At 42.3% G+C, this 22,133-nt stretch overlaps 1 protein-coding gene across 1 annotated transcript in view; it reads left to right on the forward strand.

The window, feature by feature from the left end:
• ADAM11 (ADAM metallopeptidase domain 11) overlaps window positions 1-22,133 on the forward strand; it is a 168,411-nt gene that overhangs the window by 5,600 nt on the left and 140,678 nt on the right. Inside the window, exon 5 of the mRNA XM_068120641.2 lies at window positions 14,306-14,372. Within this exon, the coding sequence (XP_067976742.2) occupies window positions 14,306-14,372 (67 nt within the window). The remainder of the gene's footprint in view (window positions 1-14,305; window positions 14,373-22,133) is intronic.

Below are 22,133 nucleotides of genomic sequence, written 5' to 3' on the forward strand. Positions count from 1 at the left end.
TGCTGGATGTTTACGAATGATCCCATGGTATAGGAGTAGGTAAGTTCTCACCTGCACCCTGAACAAATTCCTACTTCCTGCTCAAACCAACTGAACCAGCTCAGGTCGGATGTCGGTCCTGGCCAACCAGTTCGTGAAAGACCTAGGCCAAAATCTTTCACCGGCCAACCCTACAGGGAGGTGGGATTAATTGGGGCTATTAGAGGAGTATGTAGTAGTCGAGGCTAATGCATGGAAACATTACTATCTTCTTCGTTTCTATGCAGCACAAGGCTGCGGTGCAGCATCTTTGGCTGATGGTGCAGCTGCGCCGCTGATGCAATGCCCAATGCTGGTTATGCCAGGAATTTGTAATTTGTTCATGGTGCCGGCGTTAGCTCGCCTACTGTTCAGGAACACATTGGGATCTTTAACGTCCACCAATGAATACTGGGAGACGGGACACCTGTTTAACGTCCACCTGAGGGTTTTTTTTTTTTAAATAAAGGTTTGTATACAAGATCGAGTCTCGTGTAAGAGCTAACATTAATTACAAAAAAACGGCCACACAAAACATACAACAAAGGGAGTGAGAGACAAGATGGGGAGAGAGGGAAGCACACAAGTACAACAGAAGAGAACAGGGACATCGGGAGATCTGTGGGAGGGAGAGGGCTTGGGAGGAGGAGGCATGGGAAGGGGGGAGGGAGGGTGGGAGAGTTATAATACACATGGACACTGCTAGGACTTCCAGGAAAGAAGTCGGTATTTCAAAAAATTGGATCTGGGGTGAATTAACGGGGGTAGAAAAGATCAAGGTTTTCGATGGGGGAAGATAAGAGATGGTGGTGAACAGCTGTTTTAAAGACCTGGAGGGAGGAGTGGGATTGAATAGAGTAGGGGAGTTTGTTCCAGAGGTGGGAGAAAAGAGGAATGAAAGAGTGAAGGTGAGCAGAGAGTCTTGATTTTGGCAATTTCACCATAAGAGGGTTGCTGGCAGATCTTGTGCGACCTGTAGGAATATTTGGGGGACAGAGCCCAGAGAGAGCTGGGGGGGCAAGGCCAGAGAGGAGTCGGTAGAAAGAATGACCACCTACCTGCCTGCGGTGAGTGAGTGAAAGGTCCTCGGAGTTAGCTTCATCGCGGGAGATTCCAATGATTTATTGGCACACAAATTGATGAATTCCCCTGCCTGTGAAACACCAGTATGACACTTTATAGCTTGGTCGGGATTTGGACCCAGGCTACATAGCTTAGAGGAGAGTGTGTGTATCGGTATACCTCTGGGCCATAAATTATTGCCATGATAAAGAAGTTAGGCATAGCAATTGTTGTTGAATGTAACTGTCAGGGAAGCTGATTGCTGAACCCAATAAACTGAAAACAAGAAGAATCTGAAGGCAAATATCATGAAACTTGTGGCATAATAATGAAGTGCTCTGATCATACCCTCAATTATAGAGAATTTGACACAGTATCGTTGGCATAAGCGATATTCTTTATATGCGCAAGTTTGCGGATCGACTATGTCCAACTCTGGAACGAGCTGATTATAACAGCAAAGAAGCAGAAGTTCTGAATTGGAAGTCCTTCAATATTGAAATTCTGCATTTTGAAAATTGGGAAATGGATCATGCCAGGTGACAGCTCATGAGGTGTGTTTATGTGTTTGTAACTTGCGCAGTGTGGTGTTTTTGATAATCGGTTTACATATTCTGTCCCGAATGTCCTTGATCGCAGCGAGTGAGACCGATGTCTGTTCATAAAATCAAAGTTAATAAACACATGCTGGTATCTGTGTAATTACCCTGCGATGTCGAAGCAAAAAGCGGAGTTAAGCATTCAGGTGCGTACGTGTCTGCATTTAAAAAAAATCAGTTTCTTGGCAACCGTTGGTCTGATTGACATGAAATTTTCACCATAGGAGGGCCTCCTCCTGTAGAATATTTTAATGATTATTATGACGTCATAGGTCACGTGGTACATGCGCCATCTTGGAAAAACGTTACACCTCTATATCTCCCAAACCGCTCGATGGAAAACATGGCTCATTGTCAAGTACTCCCCTTGGGGAATAAGATACGTTGATGATGATGTCATCGGTGCCTTAATTATGACGTCATAATTCGACAAGCACAACACTTGATCTGATCAGTATGAAAAAAAAAATTCCTCTGCAACTGTTAGTCCGATTGGCATGAAATTTTCAGAATATGAGCGGCTCCACCTGTGGAATTTTTAAAATGATAATTATGACGTCATAGGTCACGTGGTACAGGCGCCATCTTGGAAAAATCGAAAAAAAGTTGCACCTCTATATCGCTGAAACCGCTCCATGGAAAAAAATTGAACCATGGCTCATTGTCAAGTACTCTGCTTGGGGAATAAGGTATGTTAATGAAGATGTCATCGGCACCTTAATTATGACGTCATAATTTGACAAGTACAACACTTTATTCGATCAGTATGAATTCTTTTCTCTGCAATTCTTGGTCCGATTGACACAAAATTTTCAACATAGGAGGGCCTCGTCCTGTAGAATATTTTACTGATTATTATGACGTCATAGGTCACGTGGTACAAGCACCATCTTGGAAAAACTTCGCACCTCTGTATCTCTGAAACCACTCCATGGAAATAATTGAGACCTGGCTCATTGTCAATTACTCCCCATGGGGAATAAGTGAACTAAATTTTGAACTGCACCCACATATGTTAATGATGATGTCATCCGTGCCTTCGTTATGATGTCGTAATTCGACAAATACAACACTTATCCATCCAATCGTAATTTTAAAAAATGTCAGCAACTATTGGACTGATGGACACGAAATTTTCACCATAGGAAAAACCTATTTCACCAAAGGTTAAATATTTTAATGATAATCATGACGTCATAGGTCATGTGTTACAGACGCCATCTTGGAAAAACCAAAAAACGTTGCACCTCTATATCTCCAAAACTGCTCTATGGAAAAAATTGAAACGTGGCTCATTGTAAATAACTCCATATGGGGAATAGGGGTTGTTAACGATGACGTCATTGGTGCCATAATTATGACGTTATAATTCAACAGGGACAACGCATAGTCTGATCAGTTTGAAATTTATTGAGTATGATCTCTGCAACAATTATTTTGGAGAATATAAATTTATGATGTCATCGCTCACGTGATGTGGCAGCCATATTGGATCAAAAAAAAAAAGAAACGTTCAAAAACAGAAGAGTTGGCTCACACCAAGTTGACTACACAGGGTAAGTATTCTATGAATACCATCTAGTTTGCCATGTGCTAGCTTCATGTGCTCCGTACAGAGGTCTTGCAAAATATATAGAGATAACTAGAACAGCACTTGGTAGAGAGCATACCTCCGCCAGGTTGAACAGTTTGTTTGGTATCTCACTGATACGCTGCATCTGGATTTGGACCTGAACCAAAATCTAATCGTCTTGTTCTTGTCACATAACCAACTCATCCACCAAGTTTTGTCATAACTCGACTGCAACATTTTCAAATATCGTGCTATATATCATTTTGGCCCCATCTCTCAATGGTGAAGAATCGCTTCAAAAAAGTTTAGTATCTGGAACTTCACCAAAATCTAATGATTTCTTCCTTGTCACACACCAAACCTCTCCACCAAATTTAGTCTGAATCCGTCCACAATTTTTTGAGATACAGGCAAACAGACAAATAAGACAAACAAACATACAGATGTGAAAACATAACCTCCATCCACCTTTGGTGGCAGAGGTAACAATACTCGCCCTCACACTCAACTCATTTTTGGCATTGATTTAAAAATGTATCGGGATTTGGAATGTGAAACTACATATGAAAGATGAAGTAGAATTGCGAAAGATGGCCGCTGTTAAAATGTTTTCAGACGTTTAATCTGCATACCCAGGGAGGGAGGGTAGTGTGATTGGTCGACTGATGAAAAGTGGTGTTGCTGGAGATCCATTGCATATTGCTCACCTTTCATGTAGAGGTGGGTTTGGGGGTGCTTGTACACCATGCACCCACTAGTCTCTTTTCATTCAAACAACTGTTTACACCTGTAAGGGAGAGATAAGGCACCACGTGACAGCACTATTAATCATTTTGTTAATGAGTTGACAACAGCAAGAATTATTATGTGCTTGATGCTTCACCAGGATACCAGTCCTCGAGGATTTATGTATAAGCTCTGTCTCTGGGAAATGGCTTGCCTTGTGCTATTACAAAGCACCATTTGTATAGTTGTTTCACAGTTTATATTGAAATGCAATTGATCAAGGCTCATGGAAGAGTGGGCCGTGGGGTGACAAAGGATAAAAAGGGAAGGAACTGAGAGTTGGGTCAGTGGGGTAGTATGAACAAACACAAGAGGACGAGGACTTGGTGTGGGTGGCGAAGAGGGAGGAAACGCGGTGATTTGCCAGCAAGAGGCTTGAGGTTGGTAGGAATGGGGTAGAAAAGATCATGGGTATATATGGGGGATGACATGAGTTTCGTGTGAACCAGACTCGGTGACGTAATTGCTCGAGGGTCCGCTCTGAGTCTGGGAAGTCGGCGGTCTGAATCCTACCCTCCCTAACAACTCACCCGCCCGACCGAGTCATACGAAAGACTTTTAAAATGGTACGTGCTGCTAGTTCCTTGTAATTGAACAAGTATTTATAATAATGCCAACAATAAGACAGGAGAGTAAATCCATCCAGATTGGGGTTTTTTTTAGCTGCGACGAGCAGCTCTATGAGAGGACTTCGTTGTTGTTCTTGTTGTTGGGGTGCCTTTTTGAATAGCGCATGCGCATACACTCGGACGTGCGTTGGTATGAGGTAAGAACATCGCGGACTAAAATCGCGATTTGTTTGAAGAAACCAGAATAAATTTAGCAACAAAGACAACATGAATGTTTTCATATCAATCTCGTTTCACAGAACTTGACACAAATTAGGTGTAATTATTGAATAGCGCATGTGCATACACTCGGACGTGCGTTGGTATGAGGTAAGAACATCGCGGACTAAAATCGCGATTTGTTTGAAGAAACCAGAATAAATTTAGCAGCAAAGACAACATGAATGTTTTCATATCAATCTCGTTTCACAGAACTTGACACAAATTAGGTGTAATTATTGAATAGCGCATGCGCATACACTCGGACGTGCGTTGGTATGAGATAAGAACATCGCGGACTAAAATCGCGATTTGTTTGAAGAAACCAGAATAAATTTAGCAACAAAGACAACATGAATGTTTTCATATCAATCTCGTTTCACAGAACTTGACACAAATTAGGTGTAATTATTGAATAGTGCATGTGCATACACTTGGACGTGCGTTGGTATGAGGTAAGAACATCGTGGACTAAAATCGCGATTTGTTTGAAGAAACCAGAATAAATTTAGCAACAAAGACAACATGAATGTTTTCATATCAATCTCGTTTCACAGAACTTGACACAAATTATGTGTAATTATTGAATAGCGCATGCGCATACACTCGGACGTGCGTTAGTATGAGGTAAGAACATCGCGGACTAAAATCGCGATTTGTTTGAAGAAACCAGAATAAATTTAGCAACAAAGACAACATGAATGTTTTCATATCAATCTCGTTTCACAGAACTTGACACAAATTAGGTGTAATTTTTGAATAGCGCATGCGCATACACTTGGACGTGCGTTGGTATGAGGTAAGAACATCGCGGACTAAAATCGCGATTTGTTTGAAGAAACCAGAATAAATTTAGCAACAAAGACAACATGAATGTTTTCATATCAATCTCGTTTCACAGAACTTGACACAAATTAGGTGTAATTATTGAATAGCGCATGTGCATACACTCGGACTTCCCCTACCGACCAAGCCTGTTTCAAATTATCCCTCTGCCACCCAGAATTAACATTAATAAATAACATTAATGAATTAACATTAACATCAACAGAAATAACATTCGCGTCCGTACATTATATGTAATCAGTTGATGAAGCATGTTGCGTCGCAAAACAAAGGACAAGACCAGAACTGAAAGACAAAAAGACGCTAGTGCATGCGTATAATTTAATGACTGGTCGAATTTGGTAGCGCATATTGCAACGGATATCCTCATGATTGTACACGTCGCAGCTGGTGACCACACTGTGGTCATTTTTCTCTTGTTTTAACATATTCAACAAAAAGTGATGCATTTTATTTTGAGGTGAATGTTCCGTTTTTCCTAGTTCAAATGGTATGTTGTCATCCCATGACCCTGATGAAGGTCAAATTGAACATTGTGTAAAATCTCGTGACTCATGGGATTTACATTATGGCTTTGTGCAACATTAGATGACGGTTTCTTTCAAAGATGTTGAATGCTTTCTCAGCATTGGCGGAGAGATGCATTTTTCCTGCTGAGAAATGCCATCCTGAATGATTAAAGGAGACAGTTTCTGCTGAGTATAACGTCAGCGATGTGCATGTGCAGGCATGCAGCATTTTAATGGTTTGTCCATGTGGCAAAAAGTATGTCCCAGCTGGGGCCAGGATCCTCGTCTTTGTTGCGGATGGGGGTTTCTTCGATAAGCACACGATGAAAGGTTTTGTTGCAACTCGATTTTGAAAATGTTTTACAATTAACGCAGTCTTACGTATGCAGTACTGGGCTGCAAGGTAACATCAATGGCTTAGGGTGTGGCTGCGCCACTAATGCAATGCCCTCTGCTGGTTAGCGCAGGAATTAGTAATTTGGCCATAGTGCTGGCCAAACCTCACCTAGTCTTTGCCAAGGACACCATGGGGTCTTTAACGTCCACCAATGAAAACCAGCAGACGGGACGCCCATTTTAAGATCCATCCGAGGGACGACACGCACTCTGATGCCCTGCCCTACCTGCAAAACACCAGGATGATTATTTATAGCTGGGTTGGGATTCAAACCCAGGATAGACAGCTCAGATGTAGACACGAATAGATAGACACCTCAAAACTATCTGGATAGGTAGACACCTCAAAACTATCTGGATAGATAGACACCTCTAAGCTATCTGGATAGATAGACACCTCTAAGCTATCTGGATAGATAGACACCTCTAAGCTATCTGGATAGATAGACACCTCTAAGCTATCTGGATAGATAGACACCTCTAAGCTATCTGGATAGATAGACACCTCGAAGCTATCTGGATAGATAGACACCTCGAAGCTATCTGGATAGATAGACACCTCTAAGCTATCTGGATAGATAGACACCTCTAAGCTATCTGGATAGATAGACACCTCTAAGCTATCTGGATAGATAGACACCTCTAAGCTATCTGGATAGATAGACACCTCTAAGCTATCTGGATAGATAGACACCTCTAAGCTATCTGTATAGACAGACACCTCTAAGCTATCTGGATAGATAGACACCTCTAAGCTATCTGGATAGATAGACACCTCTAAGCTATCTGGATAGATAGACACCTCTAAGCTATCTGGATAGATAGACACCTCTAAGCTATCTGGATAGATAGACACCTCTAAGCTATCTGGATAGATAGACACCTCTAAGCTATCTGGATAGATAGACACCTCTAAGCTATCTGGATAGGTAGACACCTCAAAGCTATCTGGATATAGAGACACTTCTAAGCTATCTGGATCGATAGACACCTCTAAGCTATCTGGATAGATAGACACCTCTAAGCTATCTGGATAGATAGACACCTCTAAGCTATCTGGATAGATAGACACCTCTAAGCTATCTGGATAGATAGACATCTCTAAGCGATCTGGATGGATAGACACCTCTAAGCCATCTGGATAGATAGACACCTCTAAGCTATCTGGATAGATAGACACCTCTAAGCTATCTGGATAGATAGACACCTCGAAGCTATCTGGATAGATAGACACCTCTAAGCTATCTGGATAGATAGACACCTCTAAGCTATCTGGATAGATAGACACCTCTAAGCTATCTGGATAGATAGACACCTCTAAGCTATCTGGTTAGATAGACACCTCTAAGCTATCTGGTTGGATAGACACCTCTAAGCTATCTGGATAGATAGACACCTCTAAGCTATCTGGATAGATAGACACCTCTAAGCTATCTGGTTAGATAGACACCTCTAAGCTATCTGGATAGATAGACACCTCTAAGCTATCTGGATAGATAGACACCTCTAAGCTATCTGGATAGATAGACACCTCTAAGCTATCTGGTTAGATAGACACCTCTAAGCTATCTGGATAGATGGACACCTCTAAGCTATCTGGATAGATAGACACCTCTAAGCTATCTGGATAGATAGACACCTCTAAGCTATCTGGATAGATAGACACCTCTAAGCTATCTGGATAGATAGACACCTCTAAGCTATCTGGATAGATAGACACCTCTAAGCTATCTGGTTAGATAGACACCTCTAAGCTATCTGGTTAGATAGACACCTCTAAGCTATCTGGTTAGATAGACACCTCTAAGCTATCTGGATAGATCGACACCTCTAAGCTATCTGGTTAGATAGACACCTCTAAGCTATCTGGTTAGATAGACACCTCTAAGCTATCTGGTTAGATAGACACCTCTAAGCTATCTGGATAGATAGACACCTCTAAGCTATCTGGATAGATAGACACCTCTAAGCTATCTGGATAGATGGACACCTCTAAGCTATCTGGATAGATAGACACCTCTAAGCTATCTGGATAGACAGATACCTCTAAGCTATCTAGATAGATAAGATAGATAGGTAGACACCTCGATAGAAAGACATGTCCAAGATAGATAGACGCCTCTAGATACAGTATCTACAAAAAGTATTCACACCCCTTGATTTTTCACATTTGTTGTGTTGCAGCCTCAATTTAAAATGGATTAAATTTAAAGTTTTTGTCACAAATCCACACAAAATACCCCATAATGACAAATAGTCCAGTATAATTAGGTATTGGGGTGGGGATAAAGGTTATAGTTTCCATTTTTCGCACACAAAAAGAAGTGGGGCCAAACTTTATGCTGTGAAAGTTCCCGAAACATCCAGTGTCAGCAACATAATTATTTATTGCATTCATTTTAAGCATTTCCGCTATAGAATCGTGTGTCGGATATTTAGAGGGTATGGATAGATTATCCAATGCCTTTCAAATACTAATTATTATTGGTGCATTAATCACATAAAAATGAAAGTAAACACATTTATCTTCATAATCATACCCATTTTTAACAACATAATAATCATACATGACGTTATATTTGTGCTGATGTCAGCTTGAAATAGTGATTTTCGGTCTGAAAACGTACTGAAAACTAAAAATTCACAAACAATTCTTGATCAGTCTTCCAAGTCATTCAGTTCCAATGCATTGTTGCATGTTAGCCCCATACAGTTACAGAGGACGAACAAGGCATGCCTACTCGTCGACAGCCACAGCCCCCAGTGCAGCCAGCCTTGCACTTGCATGACTCAATGCGCATCAGTTTATCCGGTGCTGAAGGCAAATCCGTTGGCACTGGCAGAAGGGAACCATTGGACAGAATCCATTCCCATTTGGTTGGATCAATGTTGTTTTCCATCCACTGCTGAACCTGGCAGTAGGTCCTGAAGGAATGCTGACGAGCAGCTGCACTGGTCGGTGGCAGGGTTGCCCTTTGGAAAACAGTGTTTGTCGACTTTTTGGCGTTATTTTTCTTGAACGCTGCGAGTCTGAAATCATCCAAACGGTTGAAAGGTGAACCACCATAAAGTGGCAGAAAAAATTCTTCGCCAGCCTTTGCAATGTCCTCTGTGTCTGCTTTTGGGATGTTGAAGACTGTCACAGTCTGTGCCAGGTGGTCATTTGATTTCAGTACTTTCAGTACTTTTTTGGATTCAGCATACAAAAACACATAGAAAAAGATATGGTGCCGACTTTCTCAAAGAAACGCCCGTGGATTCATTGATTGGCAACTTTTGGAAATATCCGACCAGTCTAGAATGCTTGATGACCTCCATCACCAAAGCCTTGTCCTTTGCAAAGAAATAGAGCTTTGAAAGAACTGCTGCATCGACGCAGAGATTTTCCAAGCCTGCAAGTTGGCACCAAGTGGCTTGTAGTGGAAGGTTGAGGAACTGATCACTCAGTCATCTTATGTTCCAACAATATGCAATGCTAGTGGAAGCATAGTCGACATACATAACATTGATCTGAGCAGTATCATCGGTGCTTATCACCCGTGCACGATACCAGTAACCGTCAACGAAAGCTGCAACTAGTTGCCCTTAAAAAGTGTTGAAATATGGCTCAAGGTCATGACAGTTGTATTCTCTCAACATGGCTTCTTCGAGTTCTTGGAGCATCTCAGAGTAGTTACTCCCACAATATCTGAAGCAGATGTCCTCACATGTGGACGGTGACCTTTTCGTGACTTTAGGTCATTAGTGTAGAGACAATGGCATTCTTATGGAGGTCCAAGTGACAGCAGCTTGAGTATGCCTGGGGGTCTGACCCTCTATAACTTCAAAGAGATTGGTCTCCATAAAGGAGGCTGACTATCCGAGGTTTTTCAGAATTATCCTTATTCAACATCGTATGTGTATCTCTATTTGTTGAATTGGTTCTATTGTAAAAGAACAAGTATTTCTCCGCTGTGAATCAATAAATCTGCCGAACAAGAACTTTCCTTGTATTTTGTCTTGTGCTTCCCCTTATCTCCCCATCTTGTCTCCCCATCTTCTCTCCCTTCCTTCTCTACCCAGTCTTCGGCTCCCTCTTTTTATATATTTTGTTTGTCTGGTTGATTTGTTTGTGAAATAAATGTTAGCTCTTTCACGAGCCTCGATTAAGTATACAAAAAAAACAAAAAACAAAAAAAAAAACCCTGCGTGTGCTGCTGGCCTGCAGCACCAAAACAAATTCAAACTTTTCCTTTGGGGCAATAAGGACTGGTGGCTCTTTTTGAGGAATAGAATCATGACTTGATTCGAACAGTCTCTGGTTTAAAGAGGTTCCGTGAAGAGAATTGAGGAAAACTGTGCAACAGCCATCTTTGATGTTTTCAACACGCATACGCACAATCTGGCCAACAAGCTTTTCCGATTCTTCTCAGAGGGCCAGTCATTTGGCATATCCGCAGTGCTCAGCTGACAAGGCACACTGAGGGCAGGAAGCCGAGCACATTTTGGTGGCAAGGTCTTGAGATCTTCAGGATGCAACAATAAATGCATACCATGGTCAACCAGAAACACAAAAGAGATCTGGCCTCTGCTATCAACATCTTTGATGTAGCCAACATCTTTTGAAATCAAATCATCATCTTCGATATCAACATCTTTTTTATCTTTTTGATATTGAAATCAACATCTTTGATATCAACATCTTTTGAAACATCCAAAGCTGCCCCGATTGAACGCATCACAGTTCCTTTTACAAAACTTCCAGATCCCGGATGGGTCTCCGCGAAGGTTTGCTCAGTGGATGCACGTGACAATCTTTGTGTGCACTTTGAACAGGGAAGTGCCTTTGATAACCTTACGACTCAGCTGAAATCAGAAGATTGCAGGTGAGCACTCTGGACTATGAATCCAGTGATCCGAGTCAGGGCACCATTTATCGTGGCTCGATGTCCGCTTGTCCGAGAAGAACTTAGGACAAACGCCTTGAGAATATGAGCCGTTTTTATTACGGAGCAGTTACACACGCGGGAAAATAGGAGGACGCGAAACTGGCCGGTCCTTTCTCGAAATATATTTACCAGCGCATCCTGTTTATGTACACAGGGATTAGCGCAAAAAAATATAAGATATCTCCGCTGGGAGCTTGCCCAGTATTAAAAGTGAAATCTGAAATTGACAAAGTGAAAACATGTTTTTTTTTCTTCCAAATTTATTGAAAATTAATTACAGAAATATCTAATTTACATAACTATTCAGCCCAATGAGCCAATACTTTGTAAAAGTTCATTTTGGTGGTGATTACAGCTTTGAGTCTTCTTGGAGTCTGTATCAACTTTGCACATCTGGATTTGGGGTTTCTCCCATTCTTCCTTGCAGATTTGCTCAAGCTCTGTCAATTTGGATGAGAAGTGTCGGTGAACAGCAATGTTCAAGTCTTTCCACAGATTCTCAATGGGATTCAAGTCTGGGCTTTGGCTGGGCCAATCAAGGACTTTGATGTTCTTATTCTGAAGCCATTCCAGTGTTGCTTTGGTTGTACGCTTGGGGTCATTGTCCTGTTGGAACGTAAATCTTCACCAGTCTAAGGTCTTTTACACTCTGAAGCACGTTCTCCTCAAGGATTTGCCTGTATTTGGCTCCATTCATTGTTCCCTCTATCCTTACAAGTCTCCCAGTTCCTGCTGCTGAAAATCATCCCCATAGAACGATGCTGCCACCACAATGCTTCACTGTTGGGATGGTGTTAGATGGGTGATGAGCTGTGCTCAGTTTCCGCCAGCCATAGTGCTTTGCATTCATTCCAAAGAGTTCAATTTTCGTCTCATCCGACCACAGAATCTTTTGCCTCATGCTCTCTGAGTCTTTCACGTGCCTGTTTGCAAACTCCAGGTGTGCTGTTATGTTCCTTTTTCTCAGGAGTGGTTTCCATCTGGCCACTCTCCCATAAAGCCAATATTTTTGAAGTGCTGCAGAGACTGTTCTTCCGGTAGGTTCTCCCATCTCAGACAAGGAACTCTGTAGATCTGTCAGAGTGGCCATTGGGTTCTTGGTCACCTCACTGAACAAGCTCATCCTTGCCTGGTTGCTCAGTTTGATCGGACGGCCAACTCTAGGAAGAGTCTGGGAAGTTCCATATTATTTCCATTTCCTAATGATGGAGCTCACTGTGTTCTTGGGAACTTTCAACACTCTATAAATAGTTTTCTACCCTTTCCCAGATCTCTCCCTCCTCACAATTCTATCACAGAATTATACGGACAGTTCCTTCTTTTTTTTTCTCTCTTTTTTTTTCTCTTTTTTTTTTGAATACTGAATCAAGGCTCGTGAAAGAGCTAACATTTATTTCACAAACAAATCAAACAGACAAAAAAATATATAAAAAGAGGGAGCGGTAGACAAGATGGGGAGAGAAGGGGAAGTACACAAACACAACATTTGAGAGCAGGGACATCGGGAGATGTGGGGGAGGGAGAGGGCTTGGGGGGAGGAGGCGTGGGAGGGGGGGGGGGTGGGATAAGTATAAAACACAAGGACACCAAGGACTTCCAGGACAGAAGTTGATATTTAAAAGAAGTGGATTTGGGGTGAAATTAGCGGGGGTAGAAAAGATCAAGGTTTTGGATGGGGAAAGATAAGAGATGGTGGTGAACAGCTGTTTTAAAGACCTGGAGGGAGGAGTGGGATTGAAGAGAGTGAGGGAGTTTGTTCCAGAGGCGGGAGAAAAGAGGAATGAAGGAGTGAAGGTGAGCAGAGAGAGAAGTCCTTGGAGTCCCAGCAGAAGTCCTTGGACTTCATGGTAAAGTTTCTGCTGTGACATGCACTGTCAACTGTGGGACCTTATATAGAAAGGTGTGTTTCTTTATAAATTATGGCCAATCTATTGAATTGGCCACAGGTGGACTTCAATCAAGTTGTAGAGACATCTCAAGGATGATCAAAGGAAATTGCATGCACCTGAGTTTAAGTTGGAGTGTCATAGCAAAGGGGTTGAATACTTATTGACTCGAGACATTTCAGCTTTAAAATTAAAATTTATTTGCAAAAATTTCTAAGAAAAACAAATTCTATTTTGACATTATGGGGCATAATGTGTAGATCAGTGACAAAAGTATCTCAATTTAATCCATTTTAATTTCAGTCTAACACAACAAATTGTGAAAAAGTCAAGGAGTGTGAATACTTTCTGAAGGCACTGTAGACACCTCTAAGATAGATAAGATAGATAGATAGACACCTCTAGATAGACACTTCTAGATAGACACCTCTACACTATCTGGCAAGCCTGCTGCAATAAATGCACTTTGTTGATTGCCATTGCCTTCTCAGCATTGTAGGGTTAGGGATACGTTTAAAGCGATTTTGTTAACTGGTGAGCAATCTGGGGGGGGGGGGCGGCGGTCAGAGGGGCGAGGGGGGCTTGGGCCTATGAACCACAAAGTAAAATTATGAAAGTTATGATATTTAAAAATTCTGTCTTGGTAAAAATCCTGGCTGTTACTCTTTTGATTGAAATAATATACTAACAATCATAGTTATAGAAGAGTCGAGCGTGATGTCCCTTGTCCATTGAGAGTCATGAATGTAGACAGGAATTGCTGCCTCGGCATATAGAACTGATAGTTGTTTGTTAAACGTCTGAAAAAAAAAGAAGTTTTTCCTTTCTTTGAAGCAATTGTTCTTTAAGTTTGTGGATGGTTGTTGTTGTTTCAGTGCCCTTCTCTCAGGAAACTACACGGAATGGCACTTTGATGAAGAAGGCAACCCCGTGCACACTCAGGTACTGTGTGTACATCGCAATCTCCCTGCTTTACCTGAGAAATAGTTTGGTTTGGGAATTAATAAGAACTAAAGTTTGTATAATAAGAACTATAATAAAGAACAAAAGTAGTAAGAACTTTTAGGCATCCAACGATTTAGCCATTGCTGTTCAATAAATCATTCTAATTGTGACGTCGAGCAGTTTTATTTAAAAAAAACTTTGTGTGTCTCTGTCTTTGTGTATCTCTGTCTTTGTGTGTGTCTCTCTTTGTGTCTCTGTCTGTGTGTGTGTATGTGTGTGTGTGTGTTTATCTCTATGTCTTTATCTGTGTGTATGTGTGCCTCTCTCGCTCTCTTTTGCTCTCCTTCCCCCTCCCTCTGTGCCTGTGTGTGTCTCTGTCTTTGTGTCTCTGTAGTTGTGTGTGTATCTTTCTGAGTGTCTCTGTCTTTGTGTGTGTGTGTGTGTGTGTGTGTGTGTGTGTGTGTGTGTGTGTGTGTGTGTGTGTGTGTGTGTGTATCTTTCTTAGTGTCTGTGTGTATAAGTAATTCTGTTTGTCTCGCTGCAAAGGTGTGAAATCGCTTGACGCTCACCTTTGCTTCCATTAAGCAGGAAGAGATTACTGTGTGTAAATTTTTGTCACAACTTGCAATCCACATGGCTGATAATGGACACCAGGGATATTTTTATCCTTGTACTGAAATTTTCTCAATCTGTGCATTTTTCTAAAAGTATGTCGACCTCCTTTTCATCACTATTTTTGTAAAATACACAAATAATTATTCACCGAAGACCTTAACTGGCCTTGCATGGTGGAGTCACTCGATTTGCCAATAAAAATGAATAACAAAGTGCGATATTGAATTTATTTTCCATTGCCTTGCTGTGCCGAGCAGCCCAACGCTAGGCCTGAAATAATTATTACCCAGAATGCTCTTTATCCTGGCAATGCTCGGTGCGTCCAACGGAGAACGTTTCGGCAGCGATGGTGAACTGGCATGACAGCGCTGGCAGAGAGCGTCGGTTCAGGGAGGAGACCATCACGTGGGTTCCGGTGATGTTCCCATGTGATTGTACGGACGGCGAACGATGACGTCACTATTGTTCTTGGAATGTAAGAATGGAAAATCCTCATTGGGACATTACATGGAAACTGCAAAAAAAATCCATCAAAGCCAATTAAATTATTTATACAGAGTCCAATGTATTAGATTTATGAAAAACTTCAATTACCTGCAGATCTAAATGGGCAATACCTTTTATACCAATGTTACAGCGATTATCCAGGTGTTAAAAGAGAATCATGCAATGTGGCCAATCATTTGTGTTATAACTGTAGAGGTGTCAGTTTTTATTGGAAAATATTTCACAATGAAGGCAATCGTTTGTATATGTGTGTGTATGTGTATTTATATGTGTATGTGTGTGTTTATATGTGTATCTGTGTGTGTTTGTGTGTGTGTGTTTATAGGTGTGTGTTTGTGTGTGTGTGTTTATAGGTGTGTGTTTGTGTGTGTGTGTTTATAGGTGTATCTGTGTGTGTTTGTGTGTGTTTATTTGTGTATCTGTGTGTGTTTGTGTGTGTGTGTTTATTTGTGTATCTGTGTGTGTTTGTATGTGTTTATATGCTTGTGTGTGTGTGTTTATATGTGTATGTGTGTTTGTGTGTGTGTTTATTTGTGTATCTGTGTATGTGTGTGTGTGTGTGTGTGTGTGTTTGTGTATCTGTGTATGTGTGTGTTTGTGTATCTCTGTGTGTGTGTGTGTGTGTTTATTTGTGTATGAGTGTTTGTGTGTGTGTGTGTGTGTGTGTGTTTATTTGTGTATCTGTGTGTGTTTGTGTGTGTGTTTATTTGTGTATCTGTGTGTGTTTGTGTGTGTGTGTTTATATGTTTGTGTGTGTGTGTTTATATGTGTATGTGTGTTTGTGTGTGTGTTTATATGTGTATGTGTGTGTGTGTGTGTTTATTTGTGTATGTGTGTGTTTGTGTATCTGTGTGTTTGTGTGTGTATGTTTATATGTGTATGTGTGTGTTTGTTTATTTGTGTATCTGTGTGTGTGTGTGTGTGTGTGTGTGTGTGTGTGTGTGTGTTTGTGAATGTGTGTGTTTGTGTGTGTATGTTTATATGTGTATGTGTGTGTTTGTTTATTTGTGTATCTGTGTGTGTGTGTGTGTGTGTGTTTGTGAATGTGTGTGTTTGTGTGTGTATGTTTATATGTGTATGTGTGTGTTTGTTTATTTGTGTATCTGTGTGTGTGTGTGTGTGTGTGTGTGTGTGTGTGTGTGTGTGTGTGTGTGTGTGTGTGTGTGTGTGTGTGTGTGTGTGTGTGTGTATGTTTGTGATCTCGTTGTAATCCAAAGAAGCCTGTGAAGATTATTGTGATAACAAATTCGTTGTAATTATCGTTATTACATCAAATTTGCTGGTCACATGGTCTTTGATTGCATCATCATCATCCCTTTGGCAGACTGTCATGGTATTCTCCAGGATGTAGTTGCACTTGCATTCTACCTGGGAATTGCTATAAATGTGTAAAATATATTTTCTGTGCCTTACGCCACTATGATCCTCTAATTGTATCATTGTAGATAATAATATTGTTTCACAAGTGTTTGGCGTGGTCAAAAGGTTCTGCGGAGGAAATGCTCAATATTCCACGATGCTCCCAAAAAAGTCTAACCGGTATATTTTATACTGTAAAAGAATACCATCCGTGTATCTTAGACAATATTGTGAATTATCTTGTTTTTCGAACATTCAGATACGTTGTGTCAGGATGGGTCATCTCCTCGCTCGTACATTTAGTTCCTCTTGATCGCCCTCAATCCTATGATACCTTGAAACGAACTTCAGGATATGGCTTCTGCTTGCAGTGTAATTACCATAGTTCCCTAAGCTCCCTCCATGGGATTGAGCTTTTATTGCCAAGTCAAGTGTTTGAGATCCAAACTGTACAGGCAGCAATCGTGCGTGCTCTTTCCCAGAACAAAGGTGGATGCTCCTCGGAATCCGAATGCGCAAGCGGCATGACAGCCACGTGTAATGGAAAATCGTTAATCAGCACAACCTTTCCTAGACCTCGCCTGTGCAGCGAGCCATTTTTAGACACATTCTGCGTTTTCAGCACCACTGGCACGCCCAGTCCTCGTGCACGGACTAGCAATGCCAATCCACTGGAGGGTCCGGCTTTTTGCACACCTTGTTCGAAATTACACAAAATCAGCCACACTTCTTCCATTTTATTTTATTTTCCAGAAGGTTTATTGATTAGTTTTATTATTTTATTATTATTAAATATTTTTATTATTAAATTATTATTTTTTGCTGATTTTATCTCAGCTGGAAGGAAAAAAAAATATGCACAGGAGACTGTAAAGGACAGGAGGAGATCATTTGGTCCATAATACATCCACCTTTGATCATCTATTTACTTAGCTTGTTATACCTCATTTGCCTAAATTGTACATTTATGCACTTCACATTATTGCGCTTTTTAAATGACACAATCAGAGCCATTACCTTAATTTGTCTGTTCATATCCTTTTACAATATTTGCTTTTAATATTCTTCTTTGTTCGTATAGCCAACATGTGCATGCGCTTGTGTCCCTAAGAGGTCTGTGGCTTAAAGGACTGAAGGAACAACGAGATGAATAGACTATCTTCCCAGAGGAAGTAATCATATTGCAAAAAATTGAAATCCTTTTGGACTTGTACTTTGTGAATTAAACAGTACATGAAGCACATGCTATATTTTCTCTCCTGGTTATTTCTACCAACATTTACAGTTGTAGATTTTTTTTATTTTTTTTTTCCTTTGCCTTCCCAGTAGTAGTTACGGCAGGAACTTGGGAGTTGTTCAGAGTACCGGCGATAACTTTCCTGCTCTTCGCGAAATACACCACAAGATGTTTACTATCGGCCAGCTATCGCTAGCAGACGGAACACCCAACCTAACGTCCATCCAAGGGACAGTACACTTTTGATGCAAAGCCTTGCCAGTGAAACACCAATCCGACAGTTTTTGGAGTAATTATCTCAATTCGATGTGGCCCATAATGACCTGGCGCAAATTCAGCAGTCAATTTCATCTTTTAAAACAATTTTTGTCGCAGCTGTTGTTCTTGATGGATAGATTATTTGGAACAGATATCTAACCCACTACGTACTGCATCTCTGGTCAGTCCGGTGTAGGTCGTGTGGCCTTGGGCATCGAAGGGGCATCACAGACCTGGTATCGCTCGATCTCGCATGGCTTACAGCCGCTCGTCTCTATAAGAAGTTAGTCCACTGGCCACGCTGGTGTCACAGAACTAGCTAGCATGTCGGAGCCTCACTCGTTCGTGGAATCACTGATACATTCATGCATGTTCTTCAGAATAACTATAGTATGGTGAATGTGATCATGTGTTGAGTGAGTTGCAATGGTTTTTTTTCTGGTTATATACCCAATGATTATATTGGCCTTTTGGTAGACTTGTTACTCATGATGGACTAGCACCTGCTAACTGTACTGGAATTGCTATGAATGTGTAAAAGGAACCCTTTTCTAAGCAAAACACGACGTCCAGGAGGGCAAGAGCAGGCACAACAGCTTGCTCTAAGTGCTTTCCAAATGCTCCAATGCTGTCCGTTAATGTGTTTTTGTGCAGATTTATTGGTTCTTGGCCTTGCACTCACACACATGGTTTTGAATGCATTCCCCATAACCGAGTTAAACAATAACCTTTCACGTGTTTGTTATCTGCCATTTCCTTCAACAATATATTGTTACGTTCGTGGGGGTAGATGATGAAATACCATAGCACAGATAGGATTGTATAGGTATAGCATGGACCGTGGATGAGCAGGAGACATCTCGATGTATTAAGTTGTTGTTTACGTGTCTTCACACGAGGGGTGAAGTTATGGTAATTAGATAGGGGTTAAGATTAGTTTTCCCCCAGTATGTGATTGCCCTCGGTGGTTTTTCCCTTAGGTTTTTGTAATTGCAACAAGGGCGGCCATAAAAGCTCACGTTCGTTACAACAACAACAATAACAACAACCGTCCATTAACCAGCCATAACCGGCATAATTGCCGACAGAAGCCCAAACATTCTCGATCAACAACTAAACCCTGCCTCCAAAGGATCGTAACCGGCACGCCGCTCCCTGAGCCTCGTCATTGGTTGTGGAGACACGGGGTGATTCGATGGGACTCGGGATTGGCCAGAGTGACGTCATCAAGAGGGTTTGAGTAAGAGGAAGAAGAGCACGCGCTCTCGGTTGCTTCTTGCGCTTGGTGAAGGGGCTAGTTTTTTTGCTCTGTGGGCACTTCTGAGAGGGAAACTCAGAGAGAGCCGTATGGTGTAGTTTCGACGAGTGAGGAGCTCCTGGGTTCGTGGGCAGCATTGTGAGGGAGGGAAGAAGAAGAGTCGCTCTTTGGCTTTTGTCTCTCTCTCTCTCTCCCTCTCTCCCTCTCTCTCTCTCTCTCTCTCTCTGTCTCTGTCTCTCTCTCTCTCTCTCTCTCTCTCTCTCTCTCTCTCTCTCTCTGTCGTTTCTGTCTCTGGCTTTTGGCTGCTTCTGGCTCGTGTGAGCTTGGAGGAGGCATTTTGGAGTGTTGCGGATCCCGGGATTGTCGACGTACTAAAGGGGGGGGAGGGGGGGCAAAGTCCCCGGTTCCCCTCAGACCCCGGGTCCACAGGGTCGTCGGCCGTGACTAAGTTCACGCCCGACGAGTTGCGAAGCAACTTCAATCGCCAATCTCCCAGCCACGCGCCGAAGGGTTACTGGTCACTACACCCAAATACCTTCGAGACACGCGGCCGGAGAAACCGGGGTTTGAACCCTCTCGCGATTTCACACCTTATTCTGATTGATTGTGCCGAGCGGTTTTTGCGCTGGTGTGACTCGCGGTTTTAACTATGCGTGATTGATGGGTCTAATCGACTAGTCAAATTCAGTTCGGACCATGCTAGGCCAATGAAGAAAAGGACGATACGAACAGGTTGAAAAGGAGCAAAAAATGTACATGTCTTTTATTTACAAGGCACAGATAAAATGGACGAGAGGCAGTTTTTAACTTAGCAATTCTTACCTATCTAAATCCCTGACAGGCGCCTTCACACACAGACGGGGAATGAATCACACACCGGTTATTCTCATACCAATGGAAACGTACAGGGACTGACTCGAGGGTGGCCGCTGCTGTGTGCAGCCCCCGGTCCGGCAGTCCACTCGCGTGGCGCACGGATCGATCCGGCCGTGCAGCTTGGATAAGGTACATGAGATGAACTGCCGCGTCCATGTCCGCACGAGCGATGATCCAGGTCGAGGACGATTCAGCGCAGATGACGATCCAGCACCCAGGACGAAGAAGAAGCGCAGCATGGACAAACCAGCACACAGGACAGCCAGCTTCAATACGATCGACGAGAGAGGGCTCCAGAGACCAAGAGAGAGAGCGAAATGCCATCGACCTCGGTTTATATCGGGCCCTAAAGGCTTTCCAGAATGTTCCACAGCCTCCCATTGGCTGAGATGACATTGGCCGGTTGCTAGGGAAGGGTGCATGACCTGATTGGTTCCTTACGTGTTCACGATCTTTCATTGGGCGTTCGCGTGTTCACGATGTCATTGGCGCTTTGCTGGTGACGTATATACGCCCTCCTATTGGTTTACCTGTTGGTGACGTGGGCTTTTCTGTTAGCCACACCCACCACAGCCGCGGTTGATCACGTGGACTGTATTCTTAGCCATGCCTCCCTGCACCCGAACCAACATCTTTGTTCAACTGTACGAAATCCTGCCTAAACTCAACGCATATCTGCTTTAATTCCTACACACTGGAAAGGGGACTAATCTTTACATTTAATAAGAAATAACTAACGACTGCAGGCTACATGTTGTTGTGTAATTAACTATAGGGGGGTTGCCTTTATTGCAAAACTGCAACAGGAGCTTTGTGGAACCTTTGCAACATTGGAGAAGGGGGTGTTGTTGGACTTTGGGCTCATCAAGGAGTTGGGATCCGCATGGCACTTGACGGTGGAGAGTGAAAGGTGGCAGTCTTGGCTGCTTGCTTGCTTTGCTGCCTGAGCATTTCCAGCGCGTGGTTTCGGTGCCATTGTTGGAGCGTTTCCCACGCAAGTGGATTCAGGCCACTTTGTACTGCAGACCTCACCAAACGAGCTCGTTGAACAAGTTAGGTGCTGGCACGAAAAGGAGCATTTATTTTTATTTGATATTTTCCCTTGTTCGTCTTTGTGTCTGAGTGGGGGATCCTCAAAGTAGGAAAATATTAGACTTTCCTCACCTTTCATTTTTATCCCTTACAATTACTTTCATTAAATTCGTTATTGTTGCATTTTATTTGTCGTGTGTGTTTCTTTATTCGTGGGTCCGAGAATAAACCCGTGTGGCTTCTGTCCAGGTAAGCACATCTTTGCCTTCTGTCCCGCGCGTGCCATAAAAACAACCGCCATTATTCGGCCGTTTGCCTCGGAAATTAAAGACCGTCCGGCTATCCGTCCAAGGCTGGTGTTCGTCGGGCTACCGGCTTGACAATATTTAATCCTACAGAGGCCTTACTTTTGACATCAGATATCAAATATTTGATAGGTTGAAGGAGTGATTCTCCGCCATATCTCACGAAGTATATCCCCTTGGTCTTTCAGAATGTTGTGGATGTTGCTGTCTGTTTCGATTCTTTGGCTGTTTATACTTATTGGTTGAAACCAAGTCATGCAACTCATGCTTCAAGCTTCCTGTTGCAGTGTGGAGTGACAGATACAATGCAG

This window comes from Myxine glutinosa, chromosome 6 (genome assembly GCF_964187855.1).
Source record: "Myxine glutinosa chromosome 6, kmMyxGlut1.1, whole genome shotgun sequence".
In the NCBI taxonomy this organism is placed as follows: domain Eukaryota; kingdom Metazoa; phylum Chordata; class Myxini; order Myxiniformes; family Myxinidae; genus Myxine; species Myxine glutinosa.